Source organism: Coloeus monedula (genome assembly GCF_965178545.1).
Source record: "Coloeus monedula genome assembly, chromosome: 25".
Classification (NCBI taxonomy): Eukaryota; Metazoa; Chordata; class Aves; order Passeriformes; family Corvidae; genus Coloeus; species Coloeus monedula.
Window position 1 is genome coordinate 1,456,227 of NC_138805.1, and position 20,684 is coordinate 1,476,910.

Sequence of the window (20,684 nt, forward strand, 5' to 3'; positions counted from 1 at the left end):
TTTCACCACCTGGGCACTCTCAGAGGTTTGGTGATGGATTGATTCAGTGCCATGTGAGTCATGCCACCAGTGGCCCAGCTTGAGTGACACATGACACATCAAGGGACCAGCAGGAAATCCATGAGCAAGCCACAAATTGGGAAACATCAGTTCTTTTTTGATCAAGAGTGAGCAGAGCCTAAACTCAATCAGCAGCACATTTTTATCACCCTGCAGTTCCCAAATTAGGGCTCAGGACCCAGGAGCTCCACAGCCATGGCTTAAGGGTACCATGAAGTGGATTTAGTGGATGCTGGTGGAATGACAACTGCCCCCAGTCCCACCAGTAAGGGTGTGTGGCCCTTGGGAAGGATGAAAGGCACAGGTGGCATCTGTGGTCTCAGGTCCAGGATGAAATTTGTGCCCAACCCCAGCTCCACACCAGTGGGCAATGGGAGATGGTTCCTGTATCACCCAGTCAGGTGATAATCCCTGGTCTTTGCTTCTCAGCTGGGTCACCCCCTGTGTCCCCAGGCTCCAGCAGCATTCGTGTCCCCCATCTGCACAGATCTCTGAGGAGAACCACCTGTCTGCATCCATGTTCCCATAAATCCATCCCATCCATTTCCAAGGCAAGGGCTCCAAGGAGAAAACACCTTCCAAGAGGTGTCCAGGAAAATTGTGAGGACACACTCACCCAGCTCATCAGGTCATCCTGGACAGGGTTATCCCTCTTCTGGTTCACAAGATCCTACAGGGTGCTTAGAAAGAGAAGGAACGGGGACCTAGAGATGCCTGCAGCTTTAGGTGAGAGGATCTTTGGGATGTAGTTCATCATCCCAGCCAAGGAAGGCGATTTGTGGTAGCCACCGCTGTGGTGTCCTGCAGTGGGAGTGCTGCCCATCACTGCCCCTCCTTAATCCAACCCAAATCTCACTGTAAAGTCAGAGCTGTGCCTGGAGGAACTGGAGAGCCAGAGCAGGGAGATAACGAGGTATTGGGGCTCCAAATCTGACCCTCTCACCATAAATGTGATTTCCCATTCCGCCCTCCCCACACCTCACCAGCTGCTGCCAGGGTCTGCGTAGACAAATCAGCTTTGCTGGCTGAGCCACTGCCCAAAATTCCCACCAGGAACTCGGTGACAGAGCTCTTGTAGGCAGAAGGATGCGAGGATGCACCCCCTGCTCTGCCTCCCACAGACTCTGCCTCCCACAGACTCTGCCCACACATCCCACCCCGCAGTGCTCAGCCCCAGCATGGACCATCCCTCCTGTCCCAGTCTTTGTAGCACCCTCAGGAATTCGGGAAGGAGGACAGTCGATAAGCCACGGGAGAAGGCAGGAAACTGGGATATAAAATAGGCAGGGGCTGTGAATGATGACTTGGGCTAAGTCATCCATCAGCCTGCTCGAATGCCATTTCTCTTAATATTAACACACGGTCTTCTTTCGCACTTCATCCTTTAGAGAAGCTCATTCATTAACCCGCAGGGCACTAACGAGAGCCATTGCTAATCTGCTCCTCTGGCTCCCCCCTCCTCTCCTCCCAGGGTAAACTGAGGCACGGAACGAGCAGGGTTGTACAAATTGCAGTGTCCCACGGGCAGCCTGTGCCGACATCACCATGCAGGGATGGGGGAGCAGGGAAGGAGGCCCCAAAACCCTCCCCAGGCTCATCACTGAGCCTCTTGCCAGTAGCCAGGGGTGGGTCCCTATGGGAAAAGCCTCCTCTGTGACCTTCATCCTGCTTCATGCTTCCTCTCCTTCCTCTTGCAGAGTCGGTGCCCATGGCGGTGATCATCGGAGTGGCCGTGGGGGCTGGTGTGGCGTTCCTGGTGCTGATGGCCACCATCGTTGCCTTCTGCTGTGCCCGCTCCCAGAGGAGTAAGTGTCACCCTGGGCCACTCTGCGTCCCTTTGGAAGGGCTGGGGGGAGAACTCTGGGGAGAGGGTGAATCGAGTGGAGCGGGGAGAAAATAGAGCCTGAATTTACTGACGCCACTTAATTTATTAAATTTACTTGTCATCACAAGCTGCTTCTCATGTTGGCCTACCAACAACAGGCAGGCCTGTGGGAAAAGGAAAGGGTTTATGGAAAACATGCCAGGGTAACTGCTGATCCCTGTTAGCAGCACAGGAGGTGTGCAGGGGACCTCTTAATCCCTCCCTTGGAGAAATCCTGATGTCCAAGAGGGAGAAGCATCCTCGCTGTGCCACATCAGTGCTTAAAAGCCCTCCAGAGTTCTGCTTCTGTTTTAATTCCAGTTTTCCTGACGTGCATATTCCTAGCAGGAATGACAGCCAGCAGAGTGGTTTTTCATGGGACCCATGCATTTTGGAGTCTGGCTGCAGTGGGAATACAAGTCAAAGTGACATCAGAGACGCAGGTAGAGGAGGAGGAGGGGGAAACAGCGTGGGATTGTCTGGCCTCATTAAAAAGACACCAGGAAATTAAAGGAGGATCATTGGCTCCATGAAAAGGCACCAAACCAGGAGGGAGAAGAGTGTGATTGTCTAGAGCATTCCAAGCCTCTGGGGAGAGGAGGAGATCCTTGGCGCTGCTCCCGGCTCGCGAGACGCGTGGTGCGGATTCCGGGATGCCAAACTCTCCACGTGTGTGCCAGAAAACCCAGTTGTTGTTCTTTTATTTTTTTCGCCCCCCCCCTTGATGGTTTACAAAGCCATCAAAGACACCAGGCTGCACCTGGATTCAGTACAGACACACATGGCCCCCCACTGCAGAAATGTGTTTAATTTTCAGCATGATAATGAGGCCTCTCCCTGTTATATCCCATTTTATTTGAACTCTCACAGCCTCCATTAGCAAGAATTAACGAATCAAATGGGGAAAGTCATTTATCTTGCTTTTTGGGGAAGGATTGCTGATGGACAGGACCCAATACCAGGCCAGTTTGATGTCGTGGAGGTCATTTGGCAGCAAGGGACAATGCAAGCACCTGAAGGAAGCAGGACCACACCGTGTTCCCGAGTCCATGGGCTGTTTTTTCCCCATGCCACATCCTTCAGAGAAACAGAGAGCGTGTGGTTCATTATTTCCCTCTCGTTTGATGGAACCAGATGGCGCAGGGCTCTTCACAGGACCCATGATTTCACAGCAATGCCATGACAACAGATCCCAGACGTGGTGAAAACACCGGGATTTAGACCCTCACAAGCTGGAGGTGTGCAAGGATGGGCTGCTCTTCAAGGGGAAAGCCAGGAGGGGACAAGGCCATCCCAGCCAAATGCCTTGTGTGATTTATCCCATTGGTAAATCAGGAAGAAGAGGCATTTTCCTCACCAGGGCTGGGAAGATAGGTTCTGGAGAGAGGGCACTGGGCAGGGTTTGAAGTCCCTTTCTTCCACTGTGCTTCCAGTGCTGTCCTGCTTAGAAAAGGTTTTTGGGACTCAGGCACAGCACAGGCTGCTGGGTCTGGGCATCTTCCCTGCTCTGCTGCTCCCTGGCACTGTGATTCCCTGGGGACAGGTCAGCAGCACGCCCAGGCCAGGGCAGGGGTCCCTGTGCTCCCTACAAGGCTTCTTTGCCATTCCCTTCGGGATCAGAGTAAGCAGATCACCCAAGAGATCAGCAAAGATCCCTGCCCTGATCTCCCTTCCCTCCCCAAAACCTTATGGGAAGGGAAGATCCAGACCCAGCTGGGGACAGCAGCAAATCTGGGGTGCAGGTGGGATTCCCCAGCCTGAGATCCGTGCAGGGGGTGCTGGTGGCACTGAGGCCCCTCATTTCCCCTTCACCTGGCTCCAAAAACCACTGGAAGCTCCCAAAACAGAGTCTCTCCTTGGGTTTGGGGGAACTGGGAGCAGCTGAACCAGACCCCAGGCACACTCAGGGTGCAGAACCCTGCAGGGAAGGACTTGGATGTGCCAGGTGGATGGGCTTCTACCCCAGTTTGGAGGTGCTGATGCCAACCGGATGCTGTGGCCACTGTGTCTGGTGGCAGGAGGGCAGAAGCGTGTGTGATGTGCAGAGTTATTACAGAGATCAGCTCAGGAATGATGGCATCAACAGAGCACTTGGATATCAGGAGAAGGAGCCATTTCCTGCCAGGATGACTGCAGATTCCTCTCCCAAGACAAATACTGGAGCCTTGTGCCATCATTTACAACAGCATCCTGGTGCAGGCTGTTGTGTGGAGGGGACAGAGTGACCCAGTGCAGTCACTCTGGAGAAGGAATCTCCTGACCCAGCCACTGACCACAGCTAACAGCACTGGGGGAGGCAATTCCTGACCATGCTCTGGGAAAATGCAGCAAAAGAGAAAAGGACCAGGTGCAGGCACACCGAGCCTGGAGGCTCTGGAAAAGAAAAAAAATTTACTTTACTGCACATCTGTTGTTGTATCTTCAGTGACTTAACGGCCCAGAGTTATTTAAGGGGGAACACTCCTGGGAGAGGAGCTGCAAGACACTGATTAGCTTCTCCTTGTGATTAAAGACGGAGGCTCCAGCACCAGGAACGTGGTCCCAGCAGGAAAACATTAAAAAAAAAAAGCTGTAGTAACTTCCCAGTGAAAGCCTTTGCTTTGTACCCTGGGACTTGGAGAGGTCTGGGGGCTGCAGGTATCGAGGACAGGGGATGCTGGGAGAGATGAATTCGAGGATGGAGCTTCAAGCTGGTGTCGGTTACATCATTCGGTTTGGTTTAGAGATAAAACTCCCGGGGGCTCCAGTCCTTTCTGGACTGATCCCTGCAATCCTGGCTTGGCTGCATCCGTCAGCTGGAGGTAGATCTGACAAACCGGCGGTTCAAGGCAGGTTTTGGGTCTGGGAGGGCTGGCACAGCCATCCTGGGAGGTGAGAGCCAGATCCGTGGCTGGGGACCGGCTTCAAAGCTGTTGAGGTCTCGCTGCTCAGATTTGCCTCCATCTCTGCTTTTCATCTCAGCTTTGCACCGCCGTTCTGCTCCCGCTGCTCCACGTCTGTGGTTTAATTCTGCTAAAATGACTTGTTCAAAGCACGCCTGACACCTTCAGGGAAGGCAGGGAGTCTCTCCAGGAATGTTTCTCTCTTCTCTCATTGTTGTCTCCAAGCTGCTTGGAGATGGTAAAACCATCCCTGGCTACGTCTGTGCTCATTGCTTGGCCTTTTCCATGTGTTGTCTGCACCCCAGACTGGGGGAAGCTTTTCTCAGGGGTTCCCAGTCCCTGGGCAGAACTGGTCCATCCCTCAGGAGCAGCATTTCCTACGGGTCAGCAGGCTGGACAGTGACCCCACTCCCTGTGGGGAGTCCCTGGGACCAGCTCTGGTCACAGCCCCGTGAGTGTGGCAGAGGCCAACCGAGCTCCCAAAGGAATTCCTGTAGGAGTCTGAGCTGTCCCTACCTCATGGCAATGCAAATATCGCTCCTCCAGCTCTCCAGCGGGCTTGCTAAGCCGGGTTTATTTTCCCTGGCGCTGGCAGGCATCTTGCAGGTCCCTGCAGAAGCTCCACTGCTGCTTCGGACTAACCCCCTTCTCCATCTCCCTCTTTTCCCAGATCTCAAGGGTGTGGTTTCTGCCAAGAACGATATCCGTGTGGAGATCGTGCACAAGGAGCCGGCCTCGGGCAGGGAGGCCGAGGAGCACCCGACCATCAAGCAGCTGATGGTAAGGAATTCCTTCCCCGCCCTAAGCGATTGCTCCGGGCCAAAGTCTGATGGTAACGAGCACGGGCGCTGTCGCTCAGCCCCGTAATAACCACCCAAGGCAAAGATGCCCTTCCAAAGATCCTGTTCTGGAGATCCACATCCTCCTGCCCTAAAAACTCCTCGAGTGAAACTTGGCTGGTGAGGCGGAAGAGTTGGGAGGGGTTGATTGCGGTGGCCCAGCTGCCCGCCGGGCTAATCGCAAAGCAAATTTGCTACCTCACATCTGGAAAGCTGCGGAGGGCAGGGAGACACACAAGGGATGAGCACGAGGTGATAAGGAGCTCACTAACCAGCCAGGTGTGTGCGCAGGGCCAGTCTGCAGCTGGGTCTGTCACAGCCGGGGAGGGGTCACCTGCCCAAGGCCACCTGAGGGGACGGACAGACACGGCCAGGGCAAGAGGTGGATGGCTGAGATCCCAGGAAACTCAGCGTGGACTGTGCATGCTCACCAGCAGCCCGCTGTGGTCACTGTTCTCTCTGTCTCAGCCCCAGTTTGCCTTCGCTTTCACTTGCTGTTGACAAACAGAAGCTGAAAAATGGCAAACGAAGGTGAGCGGCTGTAAAAAAGGAGAGAAATGAGTGGATGGGAAAGGGAGAAGGGGTTGAAGAAGCCAGTGGCTGCTTTCTAGACTGCTGGGTGGCTTTTTCCCCCCTCTAACTCTCCAGTTTTTGGACAGCACTTGTGTGTCCTGCCTGCAAAAGCCATTCCGTGAATCCCTGGTGGGAAGGCAAGACTGAGCATCGTAGGGTGGATGGAATTGCTTGCTGGAATTGTCAGGATTGTCAGAGCATTTAGACAGCCAGGGAGCCTCCAAACAACGAGGAGGAGGAGGTGGAGATCTGGCGACTCATCCCAGGCACCGCAACCCATCCCAAGACCTTTGTTCCCAGTAGGGCTTTGCCCTGAGAAATCTGCAAGTCCACGGTGGGATTTGCAAGGCTGGAAGGGCAGAGGAGGCTGGGATTGGGTTTGGAGCAATCTGCTGGGATGAAGGGGAATGAGAAGCTTCCTCTCCATGGGACCCTGTACATCACCTGTGTGATCAGCAGTTCCGAGCCCAGATCTGGCTCCCACGAGGGCATCTGGGATCATCCCAAATCCCACTCCAGACTGTAGCCACCAGGCTGGAAGCACACCTGAAGCCTCAGCAGAACATTTACCACTGTCAGTGAACAAGGAAGAGAGTGGTCATGGGACAGGGTCTTGGAAGCCATCCTGGGGCCTTTCTTAGATTATATTTGCAGGATTTCACATCAGTGTGTGCCTTGGTGTGGCTGGGAGCAGAGCTGTGCCAGACACGTTGCAATGAGGATCCTGGCAGGGTGGAAATGGTGCAGAAAAAATGACAATATTTGTTTGAGAGCTGGGGAAAAATGCCTTCCAGGGAGAGAGGTCGTGGAGCTCCTGGAGTTATCAGCCAGACTGGTGAGAGGTGGTTTGGTCATGGCACAGAGGAACTGTTTAAGTGCAAACAGGGAAGGCAAAGCTGAGCGCTTTTGGATGTGGCACAACAGAGCCTGGCTGGACTGGAAGAGGGTGATTCTTCCCCTCTCCTGGCCAAATCCAGGCATTTTCCCTGAAAATACAGCAGTTGGAAATGACATCGTTGGATCAGCACCGCTCAGGAGCTGGAAGAGATGGTCTGTGATCTCTGACGCTGATGCTGGGAGGGTTTGGCACCAGCTGGGACATCCTACCTGCAGGGAGAAGGCATCAAAGTCCCCTCCCCTGCCTGGATTGGAGCCTCCCCACCCTCATCTGCCCTCTGCTAGCATGTTCCCAGGAAATACTCCCTGATTCTTTCTCTCCTCAGAGTCCACAGGGACCCCATCTCTTCCTCATCCACCTCCTTGCTGTGTCCAACAGCCGGTGTGGGCATCCTCCTCCGGCCATCAGACACCCAGCCTTGGACACCAAACAGATTCCTGATAAAATGTTCCGACTTTGTCAATGAAGTGAAGGACCAAGTTAAAAACTTCCTCTTGCTGATGAGCAGCAATGAGACCTCTCTGGCAGGAGGAGGAGGGCAGCGCCCAGCACCTCCCTATCCTCACCCCGGGATTTTCCAGCTCTCCCTCCGCCCAGCGCCAGTATTATCCCTCTGCTTCCCCATTTGCCTCCTGTGAGATCTCCGTCCCTTGAGGTGATCTCCTCGCCCTCAGCGGTGTTCAGCACACCCCGCACTTCAGCAGCAGCTGTGGCTGTCGTTGCCATGCCGGGGCCTCGGGATCATTACTGTGGATGTTAGCGAGGAGCAGCCACGCTGGCAAACAGCTCCTCGCTGCTCTCCATCCTAACCCCATCCCGGCCTCTCGGCCGCGCTCCTGAGTGCAGCACAGCCTGACCTGCTCCTGCTGAATTTCAGGATCCTCAGCACCGTGGATGTGCCTTCGCTGCTCGCTTTCCCACCGTGTCCCGCTCTGCCGGAGCATTCCTGGCCGCAGAGCGCCAGCGTGACTCCCGTCCCCCCAAACGCTCTTTTGTCATTCTCCAGCCATCTGTGACCTCGGCGGCTCACCGTGCTTTTCACAAGTCATTATTCATGCATCTATAAATTCATTAACACCTTAGGATACGCGTCACGCTGGCTGATTTGCATATGTTCACATTGCCTCAGCGCCGTGCCCACCCCCTGCTCCGAGAGCTGTTCTGCCAGGCAGTGCCCGCGGGCAGGGAAAAGGCTGCCAGCTCTAGGGCTGGAGGCAAAAGAGCCTGGTGAAGGGTCTGATCCTGGGGAAATAAACCACAACAGCCGCGTTCTCTCTCCTGCGGGATGACGGCAGCTCCGTCGAGCCCGGGCTTAAGGATGGAGATGAAGAGCATCATCAGCTCCGGTCCTCACCATGGCTGGGTTTATTCCTGGCTGATGCCTCCCCACCCGTGAAATGGGGCTGATAATCCCAAAGGAGCCATCCCCACCGCCATGAGCAGCCAGAGAAGATCCCAAAGTGACAGGCAGGCAGGGGCATCCCAGAGATCTCCATCTCTGGATCATCCCTTCCATCGGAGGGGATCCAGTGTGGCCACACAGATCCAGGTATCACCTTTGGTTCATATTTGGAGTGGAACAGCCAAAATAATCCATTCAGTGACAGGTTTATCTTTTCCTGTCTCCTTAAACCCATCCCTCTGCTCCAAGGGCTGTTCCCAGTTTCTTCACGGCCTTCACAGGTGATCAGCACCAGACACCTTTTCCACACAGGGGCTCAGCTCAGATCCCTGTGGAAGAAGCAGAATTTCCATTCTGGGCGAGGCTCATTCCTACCTGCAGCCCAGTGGACACAGCATCCCTCTCGCTGCCTTCCTCCCGTGCCCGCGGGCTGGGACATGATCCCCGTGCCCAGCGGCCACTGCCACCACCACCCTGGGAAGCACCAGCAACCCCGAGCTGGCAGAGCCGGGCCTGGACTGGAGCCAGGCTGCGTCTCCACAACATCCAGCCTCGCCCGGGAGGCGCGGGGAACATCGCTCCCACACAGCCGACCCGTTCCAGCAGCACCAGCCCAGCCAAAAGCAACGTTTTGGGGAGAGGTGGGACAAGAAAGGAGAAGCTGCAGCTTCTCCTGTGGTGGGCAGCCACACCCGCCCCCGTGGGAGCTCACATCACTGGGCGACCGAGATCAGAGCCGGTGTTTGAAGGTGATAAAGCTTCATCCAGCTGGGAATTCCCAGAGGGGTTCTTTATTCATGGCCTTGTTCCCTCCCTGGGAGCAGAGGAAGTCGCTGTTCGAGAATCGGCGTCAGCATCCCTCACCCTGGTAACGTCTGGCCCGCACAAGTGCTGCCGGGTGTCATCCAATTACCCAACCAGCCGGAAATACTGTAATTAAACCTGGAGCGAGGTGGGGGGAGGCACTCGGAGCCCGCCAGGTCTGGAGGATACTCAGGGACCTGAAGCAGCGTTTTAGAAAACATATTGTGTCCACTAATGAAAGCCAAGAATTTAATATCCTGTCGGATTCTCCACCTCAGAGGCCTCATCTGGGGGCGTGAAATGAGGGAGAGCTCCGCGTTTCCAGAGCGGAGCGGGAGGCACGGCGCTGCCTGCTGCTTCCATCCGGTGTTTCCCTGCGCTGAGTGACCCCGAGAAGTCACCGTGCTCTGCAGGGACGCGCTCCCTGCGCGCTGGGAGCCAGCACGGCGGAGCCGAGATGATGCTTCAGCATCTCTCGGGGGTCCCTGCCTTTTGCAGCGGGGGAAACTGAGGCGGCGGCAGGCAGGGGTGCAGGGGTGCAGTTTGTCACATCCCTCGGCCACGCTGATCCAGGAGGGACCGGCGGGGTTTGGGATGGGCAGGACTTTACACCCCACCGTTCTGCGGATGGCGAAGGCTGCTGGCGCCTGGCAGTGCCAAGCAGGATAAAGTCCTGGCGTGAGATTCCCAGGGGTGGGAACGGCGCTGGCAGGAGGGGAGTGGTGGGCACGAGGCTCTAACAGACAGGTGCAAGGTCCGGAGCATGTTGGTGCTGTCACCTGGCTGGAGAAAGCCACTGCTCTGGAAAAAACTCCAGGAATGGCACTGGCATCCATGCCAGGGCACTCAGATATCTCCGGTCTTTTTTTCCATGTATTTCCCTCTCGCCCTTCGTAATCCCCATTAATATTGGTGACGGACTGAACTTGAGTTAATTTCCCTCCCTTTCCGGTGATGACGAAGTGGAAATCACACTAACGAGGATCCCACCGCCCACTAATTAACGGTGTAAGACTTTAATAAAGGTGACGTTAATGACTGGCTCTAATGGGGGAGTTGGAGGTTCAGTGATGTGATGGCGCTTTATGGACCCCAGTGGGGACTCCCTGCAGTCCCCAAATCCGCGGGGCGCAGCCGAATTCAAAGCGTCCTGCCAGCCCCAGGGACAGGCAGGGTACCCACGGGGCTCGAGGAGCATCCCAGTGCCTGGATCATTCGCACCATCCCTTCAAGAGGCAACATGAAACGGCCTAAAACACCCCGTCAAACCCGACATTCATTCCAGGGAGGTTTGGTTCCCACCTCCCTTCTACCCTCTCCATGTCTGCTTTTGTCCTGTCCCCCTGGGTCATCCACGCCAACAACAAAAGCGCCAAATCCAAGAAGAAATGGTTTTTCTTTTTCTTTCCGAGCTCGGACCTGTTAAACCCTTTCGATAGGGTGAACACCCCCAGTCTCTGCCTTCCAGAGAGGCTTTAGAGCATCGAGGGGGTCGCTGGGGCTGGCAGAGCAAAAACAACCCCCTCCACATCCCATTTTAGCTGCACTCGTTTAATCCGCGGCGACATTTGTATTTATCCCGGCAAATCAATGGCTGATCCAGGCTTTCTTTTCCCTAGGAAAACTCAGGTATTTTAATTTATTGCCTTTAACAGCCACATCAAAGGCTTTCGGGAGATGAACAGCAAGTGCCGCGAGGTGAATTTCCACAGCCACTTACCATCTTAAAGAGGAGAGAATTTGGGCAATAAAAGGGGATTTTGGGACTGATGTGAGGCTGTGATGCCAGAGAAGCCGGGCTGGAGGCGTCCGGTGAATACGGGAGAAGCTAAAAAAAGGCGACTGAGAAATTGGTTGATAATTATTCTGCTTCCTGCACAGCCCCGCGTGCTGAAGGAAGGGTAATTAAAGCTGTGGAGTAATTAATGTGCACCTTGCCCCGCCTCTCCCCCCCCCCCGATCACAGCCGGCCTTCAAAGGAAAACTAATGAGGCGGCCAAGTTCAGCTGAGGAGGAAAGGATGAAAAGAAGGGGGGAAAAAAGGAGAATTTGGGGGTGTTGCTTTGGGAAGGTGGGTGCAGCCCCAACCCTCACCACGGTAAATAATTCGTTTTCTGCATCAGCCCGGCCTTTTCTGTCCTAAACAGGGAAAAACAATCTGTAACCTAGGGAATCATGTGGCTTTTGAGCATCTGCCCGGCTCCGCCGCCCTCGGACACCGCTGGGGCACCCCTGGGGAGGCCCTTGAATCCGGCTGGTGGCAACTTCCTCGTGCCGTGGGGCTGATGAGGGATGTGGGGCTCGCCCCACATGGCCTGGGGGTGATGGGACAGCCAGGGGACAGGAGGTGCCTGGGATGCTGACCCCTGTCTGCATCCTTTCTTAGATGGACCGGGGGGAGTTCCAGCAGGATTCGGTGCTGAAGCAGCTCGAGGTGCTCAAGGAGGAGGAGAAGGAGTTCCAAAACCTGAAGGTGAGATGGATCCTGGAGCCTGCCTCTGTCCCCAAACCCACGAAGAGATGGGGTCAGAGCCCCCCAGGTCACTCCTGGCAGAGGGGCTGCACGCCGGGGGTGCTGGGAACCCCTCTCCGTGCCAACCACCGGGCAGAACCAGCTCATGCCTCACCCAGCATTGCTGCTGCCAGGCTGTCTGTCCTCGGGCCATGTCCCCAGTGGTGGTGGCCTGTCCCAGAGGGCTGTCCTAGTGCAAGGACAGAGGCTCTGGTCTGCAGGCACTGTTTGCTGGCCCCAGAAGCTTTTGGGGGTGACACGAAGGTGTAGTGCCAGAACAGTGGGGTGCAAGGGGCACTTGTGTCCCGACCTGGAGGGGGCTGAACAGTGGAAATGAGGACACAAGAGGACATTGCTGGACAGTTCTGCGGTTAAGGGTTAAGGGTGTCCTCCAAAGGGGGGCTGTGAAAATGGGGAAGGGTCTGGAGGGGCCATATGAGGAGCAGCTGAGGTGACTTGGCTTGTTCAGCCTGGAGGAGGCTGAAGGGAGACTCATCAGGGTCTGCAGCTCCTCCTGAGGGGCAGCTCCGATCTCTGCTCTGTGACCAGGGACAAAACCCAGGGAATGGCTGGAGCTGTGTCAGGGGGGTTGGGATGGATCTCAGGGAAAGGTTCTGTCCCAGAGGGTGCTGGGCACTGCCCAGGCTCCCCAGGCAATGGGCACGGCCCCGAGGCTGCCAGAGCTGCAGGAGCATTTGGACAGCACTGCCAGGGATGCCCAGGGTGGGGTTGCTGGGGTGTCTGTGCAGGGCCAGGGGCTGCACTGGGTGATCCTGGTGGGTCCCTTCCCAGCTCAGGATATTGATGATCCTGATAAGTCTCGCATGTCCCGGGTGGATGGGCAGGGTGGGCACCCCAAATGCCACGGTACCCAGGGAGGCCACCACCAACCTGCCCCGCTTCTGCCACTCCCCAGGACCCCACCAACGGCTACTACAGCGTGAACACCTTCAAGGAGCACCACTCCACCCCCACCATCTCGCTGTCGGGCTGCCCGGCTGACCTGCGGCCGGCCGGCAAGCAGCGGGTGCCCACGGGCATGTCCTTCACCAACATCTACAGCACCCTGAGCGGGCAGAGCCGCCTCTACGACTACAGCCAGCGCTTCGTGCTGGGCATGGGCAGCAGCTCCATCGAGCTGTGCGAGCGCGAGTTCCAGCGCGGCTCCATGAGCGACAGCAGCTCCTTCCTCGACACCCAGTGCGACAGCAGCATCAGCAGCAGCGGCAAGCAGGACGGCTACGTGCAGTTCGACAAGGCCAGCAAGGCCTCCGCCTCCTCCTCCCACCACTCCCAGTCGTCTTCCCAAAACTCAGACCCCAGCCGGCCCCTGCAGAGGCGGATGCAGACGCACGTTTGAGCCCCGCCGGGGACGCTCGGGACCCTCCGCGTGGGCGCCGTGGCTCCGTGCTCGGACAGTCGCGCCCGCCGGCGGCGGCGGTGGGAAGAGGCCGGATCCAGCCCCCCCAGAGTGGGGCTGCGGGGCGGGGGACCGGCCGAGCATCCCCCCCCTCCCTGGTACATGCTAAGCACAACCCCGCCGAGGACGCGCTGAGCCCCGGGGAGCCGTCACGCACCCCCGCGCCCCCCCAGCCGCTCGCCTCCGCTTCCCGCTGCCCTCTCCCACCCGGCTCCTTCCCTTCCTTCGTGGTGTTCGGTGTCCATACTTATAGAGTCCGTTTCGGGGGGGGGTCAGGGGGGTCCCGCCATGTGGGACAGGATGGGGGGGACATCGGTGGGACAGGGACCCCCCGGGAAGGGCCTCTCCACGCTGTATCGCGGCACCGCGGTCAATACAAGAGGTGTTTCTCGTGGCACGCCTGGGCTGATGGCCACCCCGCGGGGACATCGGCTTCCCTGCCGCCCTGCCCCGGCACAGGCCTGGCCTGGAGCCTGGGTGTGCCACGGCCGCCTGGGGAAGGCCCTATGGGGGCAGAAATGGCCGGTGGTGGAGGGAAACTGAGACACGGGGCAGCTGGGACCCCACAACCCCAGCGTGGGAGCCAGGAGATGGGGCGTCACAACAGGTAAGGGGATGTGGGGACACGAAGGCATGGGGAGAGGCCACCCTCCCTGCATCTCACAGCCCCGAAACTCCCTCACACCCACCCCCCATCATGCCCCAGGAGCACCCAGCCCATCCCAGCCTCACCAGGACTTTATTGGGTACCAGCATCAGCCCCAACACCCCCATCCATGGATCCCCCCAACACCTGCAGCCCCACGGGGGCAGAGGGGACCCTACACCAGCAGGGAGAAGGCACCAGTCAACCCCTCCGTGGTGGGGGGACATCCCAAATGCCCACCCCCTGGAGCCAAGCACACGCCAGCCCACCCAAGGCCCCTTGTCCCTGACGCCAGTGGCACATGGGCCCTGGGTGAAGGCTCCACCATAAATAAGCATTTAAATTAATTAAATTAATCTGCACCACCAAAGGGCCCTGGCATACCCCAAAACCAAGCACCCCAGGGTGCCCCCGCCCAGGGGGGCTGCGGGGACGAGTCCCTACACCAGCACTAAGGCACAGGACAGGGCCGCCAAGTAAAAAGGAAATTAAAAAAAAAAAGGGGGGGAATTAAATATTTGGGGGGAGGTCCAGGGCAGGCAGGAGGCAATATCAGCCTCCAAAGGCTCCCATTCCCTGGTGGGAGGGGGTCCAGGACCCCCAAAATCAGCCCCTCAGCAGGGCCCTCGTCAGTGTATGAGGGAATTAAGGGAAAGAGAATGTCCAGGGCAAGGGCTCCTGCCCTGACTCACCCCCTCAGGCCCGCTGGGAGGGAGGATCCCCCTACCCTAAAAATCCCCTCCAAGTCCTTGGTAGCTTCAGTGTGTCAGTAGAAAAGGCGCTGGGGCACGGCCCTGCCAGGCTCCCTGCGCCCCACAAGAGCTGCCCCCCCCGGGGACCCGCGGTCCAGCGCGGCCCCAGCCCCGGCCCTGCTCCGACAGTCCCAGGGCACGGTGGCGGCGGCGACAAGGATGCTCTGCCCTCGGTCACTCTGGCCACGCCAGCGCAGTGTCCCCTCACTGCAGGGGACGCTGTCTCCTCATCCCGGGGCCGGTGTCCCTGCGCAGCCCCGCCGCCCTCAGAAGTAGGTGAGGTTCTTGACGAGTCCCAGCTCCAGCATCCGCTTGATGGCCACGGCCTCGTGGGACACGTTGTGCTCCGACATCTGCGGGACAGGGAGCAGGGGGTGAGGCCAGGGTCCGTCGAGGAGGGGCCACACGCTTTGCTTCCACTCCTCCCACCTTGCCCACCCCACCAGCGGGGACTTCAGCCCCCCGAAAGCAGGGACAGAGCCCTCCCCACCCTGTCCATGCGCCCCTCTCCTCACACATAAACTGGGGATGGATCCAACTCTCTGTGCCTCCAAAGACATTTGGCTGCTGAGAGAAGTTGGATGATGACCACCCAAAGGTGGACTTCAACATCCATCATGGGAGTGGAGCGAGAGGGAAGAGCCTCCCACACCATTCAGCATCCTGGCACTGCTCTCCTGGGCTGCCATTCCCCATCCTGGGAGAAAAATGGGGGGAACATGGACAAAATTGTGGGGCAGACACTTACGGCCATGGACTTGAGCGTGATCTGTTCGTAGTAGTGGATGGTTTGCTTCTTGTTGGCCGAATCGGGGTAGCCAAAGCCCGCGATGTGCACCAGGTCACAGAGGTGCAGCGCCAAGGTGATGGCCAGCAGCCCCGTGGTGGGCTTCTGGGGGACAGAGAGCCACAGCCTTCAGGGAACTCCACGGGGACAGGCTGTCCCTCTCAGGGGGTGCAGGGGGATCGGCCATCCCCACCCCTTACCTGCTTGACCTTCCGTGGCTGCTTCATGGGGAGGTTGAGCAGTTTAGCAGCAGTTACTTCCATGTAGTAGGGGTTGAGGACGCGCACTTGCTCCAGGTTGGCGTCCCATATCAACGGGGGCTGTTTCCAAAACCCTTTCCGAACCTGCAAGAGGTCAGATGTCCCCAGGCGTGGGGTGGCAGGACAGTTGGAATCTGGAGCAGCCAGGGAGGGGTTGGACCCGGTTCCCCACCACGCTCACCCTCTTCTTGTCATTGAGGATGGCCTCCATCCACTGGAAGTCCATGGGCTTGAAGGCCACGAGCACCAGCAGCGTGTCGGGGTTGTTATCGGTCCGGGGGTCAAAGTGGGCCGACTCCGGGTAGAAGAGGCGCATGGTGGTCTTGGAGCCCACGTCCTGCTCATAACCATGGACCGGGGCGTTGTTCAGCCTTTGGGACATCACAGGGGTCAGCCCCAGCTGCGGGTGGCACTGGGGAGGGAGCGGTGGGCCAGGCCCAGGGCTGTACCTGATCACGACATCGTAGGTGTTGATGGTGTCCCCCATGGAGCTGTTGCGGAGCCGGTGGCCGTTGCCCACCACCGCACACCTCCGGCACTTGAGGCTGCGAGAGAAAGCCCCGTCTCAACCAGGCCCCTTCCGAAACCGGGGTGATTTTAACCCTCATGTTGTCCAGTCTCCAAACCTCCCCGTGCTCCATCCACCACCCCTGGGGTTGCAGAGGTTCATTTTGCCAAATCCTGGGCCCACAACAGACAAATTCCAACCACGCCCCAAGAGAGCAACGATGAAGAAAAAGAAAGAAAAGCCCCTAAACCCACCCCGGTGTTACCTCCGGATGCTCTCAGGCAGGGAGTAGTGGGTGATGGACAGCAGGCGCAGGAGGACGTCTTCTGCAAAGCAAGGGCAAGGACAAGGTGAGGAAGGCGAGGAAGGCAGCTCCTGCCTGGCACAACACCCTGGGTGCTGCCCAGTCCCTGCCGAATTTGCTCCTGCTGTTAATCCCCAGTTTCAGGCAGATAATCCGTCTCTGGGGCTTAGTAAAATCTGGCCCACCCTAAACTCTTTCAGAGGCATCGTGTGCACCCAGGGTGAGGAGACAGGCACTGCAGAGTCTAAAAACCAAGAAAATAGCTTGGGAATAGTCGCCAGCAAAATCAACCTGCTGCTGTCTTTAGGAAAAGGGAAGTTGAAACCCCAGGAGCAGCAGCGGGACGGACAGACAGAGCCCATGGAGCGCTGCCAGCCTTACCGCTTCCCTTGGTGCCGTAGGGCAGCTCGTAGAGCGATGGCGTCTTCACCCAAAAATAGTCCTTCAGCTGCAAGAAGAGCGGGTGGTCCCTCGTGTAGCTGCCAAGGAGCAAAGGGCCAGTGAGACTGGGATCGGGGATGGCAAAAGGAGCAGGGTTCTGGCTCTGCATCCCCCCCCACTCCCTGCTTCCAGCCCCAAAACTCACTTCCCAATGAGCTGCGCCGCTTTCTTTTCCACCTCCCCCAGGGGACACGTTGTCTTGTTGTTTTCTTGCACAGGGAAATAAAAGCTGTGAAGGAAGAGGTTAATTAAATCAAATGATGCCTGTTCCTCTGCACACCCCTCCTGGCAAAAGGGGCTCCAGCACCCCCAGGCAGCCCCACTGTGGGATTCAAGCTGTGAAAGACTTCCAGCTGGGTTTAAGGCCAGCACTGCCTGGGTATTTATCTGCTGGGTTTGCAGCCTTGTATCAGAAGAGGTCTCTCTTGCTCTGCTCATGAACCTCACCCTCTGCTTTCCCCATCTCCACCAGCATCGCTGGCACTGGGAAGAGAGTGGGGTTTTCCCATCCTCCCAGGCTCAGATAAGCCCCAGCATTTGCAAAAAGCCCCACACGCACTGAGGGGGAGCCTCGTTTGTGTCCCCCATTCTCCAGCAGCAGCCGAGGATGCTGCCACCTCCCCAGCCCTCTGGGATCCAGCCAGACACTGCTTTGGCATTCCCATGTGGGATGGGGAGCAAGGAGCAGCCTCCCAGGAATGAGGGAAAGGGCAGGAGATCCTTTAAACTTGAGTAAGAAGCACTCACAGCTGTGTGTACCTGTCTTCCCGGTAGATCGAGTACCAAACCATCACCAGAAACAGCGCCAGCACCCCGAGGATCTTCCCTCCTGCATGCCCAGAGGGGAGGGGGAGAGAAGAACCACTGTCAGCTGTGGGGTTTGGATAGTTGGATGTGGGGTCCCACAGCATCCCTGGCTAGATCCAGGGTGGCAGACCCTTCTCCTCAGGGAGCAGGGTTGGCTGGCACCACGCCCCAGAGTGGAACAGCTCCAAGATGAGCCAGTTGGTTTTGTCCCAGGTTTAAAAGCACCGTGGCGTTTCTGTTTCCTCCTGCCTGCATCAAAGCTCAGGCAAATATCTCTTTTTTCCATGCGCCTCCACCCCATTTTTATGCCACAAAGTCCAAGGTGTTCCAGGTGCCCAAGCCCAGAGATCAAGGTCCTCAAAACCACCCTCCCTGGCACAACTTTCTCTGGTGATACCCCAATACTCCCTCACTCAACTGGAACCACAGAGAAGCAGCATCCAACCCCCAGATTTCCAAATGCAAATTCCCCAGGCTCCCCATCCCTGCTTGGACAGAGGCAGATGGGACCCCGCCATGGGACTCACGAGACTTGTTGATCATTTTTATCAGCAGGAAAGGGATCAGGCGAGGGCCGGAGCTCTCATCGCTGGTCACCTGCAGCAGGAAAACGGGGAATGGCATCGGATCAGGGCAAAACCCATCGGAGCTGACCCCAAAACCCCATCCAAGAGGCCCCACCCCCTGCTTGCCCATCTGCATTTGCGGGCGAGCAGGTGCAAGGGCTCCCCAAGGGATTTATTTATTTAAATTCACATTTCTTTGCTGCCAAAAGGTTGGTTTACAGAGCTTATCAAAGCCAGGCAAGCGGCCACCTTCCCAAGAAGCTTCAGCCCTACAGGTTAAAGGCCAAAGGGAAAAAAAAGGAATTAGAGAGGAAAAACAAGTCCCCAGTGGGGTTTCAACCACAAAATCCCATGGGGGGAGACTTTAAGCCCATCTTAAGCATCCACTTGGCACCAGCAGGTACGAAGCCCAACGTGCCACCACAAAGCCAGTCAGAAAGGACAGGAGCAGCCGAGCAGGATCAAACCGAAGAGCACCACGTACTTGGGGAACATTCAGCACCTTGGATGTACCCATCCCGGCCCAGGGAAAGGAGGTGCCACAAGCTCAGTGCCCACGCAAACGCTGCCCAGGGAAGCGGGGCCACTTTTTTCCTTCTTCGAAACCTCTCGCTCCTGGAATAAGGAGCAAAGAGCCCTGGTTGGACCCATCCCGGGATCGGCTCATCCCATCCCACCAGGACACGGCAAGGACAGAAAATGAACTTACCAGGTGGGAGAAGCTTTGGGGTAGAGGGGAGGCTTTGCTCCCGGGGTGAATCCTGCTCTAAGCCAGGCTCAGGTTAGGGTTTGGCTTTGCCACGCGGTAGCGGAGCTCATCCGGGATCTGACTGGCCGCTTCTCGGTGTGCTAAATGCTAGCCAAGGGGCTGGGCCATCCAGTCTTTCCATCAGAGCCAGCCCATCACAGTCTCCAGGGATTAGTCACCACCTCATCCCTTCCCTGCCCAAGGAAGTGCCGCTAACAGTCCCAGCACCTGCCAACCCCACAGCCTCACCCAGCCAAGGGACGGCCAAGAACACCAGGTTTGGGGGCAAAAATGTGTCAAGAATGAGGAAGAATGGGACGAAAGATGGTCCCACAAGAGCCAGGCTCTTCCCTTCCCTGTCACCAGCATCTGAAGTTAAAACGGCAGGAGAGCAATTAATTAAAAAGGGAAGGAAGGGCAATTAAAAGGCAATTAAGGACAATTAAACCACACTCAAAGCAACTGGACAGGACACTAGAAAAAGAAAATTGTGTCCATTTGACAGCAGAGGGATGGGGACAGGTGAGGTGGTCCCCTAGGAAAGCACCTCTCTCCCTCTGACCCGCTTCTCCTTCATAAAACATGGATAATTGTGCCTCACCATCACCTGGAGCATCCAAGAAGGGGAAGCAACCCCCCATCCCACTTCACACCCTGGCTCTCATCCTGCATCCATATTTCTGGCTCAACAAGCCCCTCCTGTTTGGGAAGATGAAACCCATAGCTGGATCTTCAAGGGTGGGAGCATCCAGGGAGGAGGCAATGGGAGGGTCTCACCCTTTTACATGTTACAATTGCTTGGAAAAAGTAAAATTAGGGGAAGGTAAAAAGCAGCTTGTTCTTCCTGGGGGGTTTTGTTCTTAGCAAAACTGACCACAAAAGCCCCGAGGGGAAATCCACCGCCACAGCTGGAGGCTGGGGGTGCTCCTGGGGGGCCTGAGTACCCCTGTTCACCCAGGGCTGGGAAACTGCTGGGCATCAGGACCTGGTTTTAGCACCAAATTGACCGCCCAGCTTCATCCTTGGGTGCCAAAACACCCAACCGAGCGCACTGTGCCCCTTCCACCGCTGAAGACACTGGGAAAATCCACTCTGCCCACAATGTTTGCCTTTACATACCAGCTTTTTTAAAATAATATTTTTTGACAGCTTTATGATCTTTTCCCAGGCTTGTACACACAAGCTGGGCCTGATGCAAAACTTATCTCAGGCAAACACAGCAAATAATCCCTGAGGAGATGGAACCTTGTTTAGTGAAGCGTTCAGGGAATGCAGAGCAAAACAGAGCACACCCGGCTGCCCCCGCGCCCGTGGTGCCTCTGGAATGAGTTCAAGCTCCCCACAGCCCTCCCAGATCCACAGCCCAAACCACAGCAGCTGCTGAAAGCAAGAAGGTCTGAACACCCCGAGCCAGGCCCTGTGTCCTCCTCATAGGGCTGCTGGAGGGAGCGATGCCAAAGGGTCCTGCTGGTCCCCACAGCATTCCCGGTCCTGCAGCATCCCTGTCCCATCACAGCATCCTCAGAGCCCCCTCTGAGTGTCCCTGTGCCATCACAGCACCCTCTGAGCCTGCAGCATCCCTGTCCCATCACAGCATCCTCAGAGCCCCCA

At 57.0% G+C, this 20,684-nt stretch overlaps 2 protein-coding genes across 2 annotated transcripts in view; one reads left to right on the top strand and one right to left on the bottom strand.

Annotated features, from left to right (window-relative positions):
* The window catches only part of KIRREL3 (kirre like nephrin family adhesion molecule 3), a gene marked incomplete at both ends in the record, with an annotated part of 344,332 nt that extends 331,138 nt beyond the window's left edge, over positions 1-13,194 (top strand). Inside the window, 4 exons of the mRNA XM_082296886.1 lie at positions 1,758-1,865; positions 5,477-5,586; positions 11,709-11,795; positions 12,751-13,194. Coding sequence (XP_082153012.1) covers positions 1,758-1,865; positions 5,477-5,586; positions 11,709-11,795; positions 12,751-13,194 — 749 coding nt within the window. The remainder of the gene's footprint in view (positions 1-1,757; positions 1,866-5,476; positions 5,587-11,708; positions 11,796-12,750) is intronic.
* A 1,724-nt stretch (positions 13,195-14,918) lies between these two features.
* ST3GAL4 (ST3 beta-galactoside alpha-2,3-sialyltransferase 4) lies at positions 14,919-18,842 on the bottom strand (the record flags this gene model as incomplete). Its single annotated transcript, XM_082296996.1, has 11 exons — positions 14,919-15,005; positions 15,401-15,544; positions 15,640-15,783; positions 15,881-16,070; positions 16,149-16,244; positions 16,473-16,533; positions 16,893-16,990; positions 17,098-17,181; positions 17,700-17,781; positions 18,287-18,356; positions 18,810-18,842. The coding sequence occupies 11 exons, from the start codon at positions 18,840-18,842 to the stop codon at positions 14,919-14,921; spliced, it is 1,089 nt and encodes a 362-aa protein (XP_082153122.1).
* Between the last annotated feature and the right edge of the window lie 1,842 nt (positions 18,843-20,684).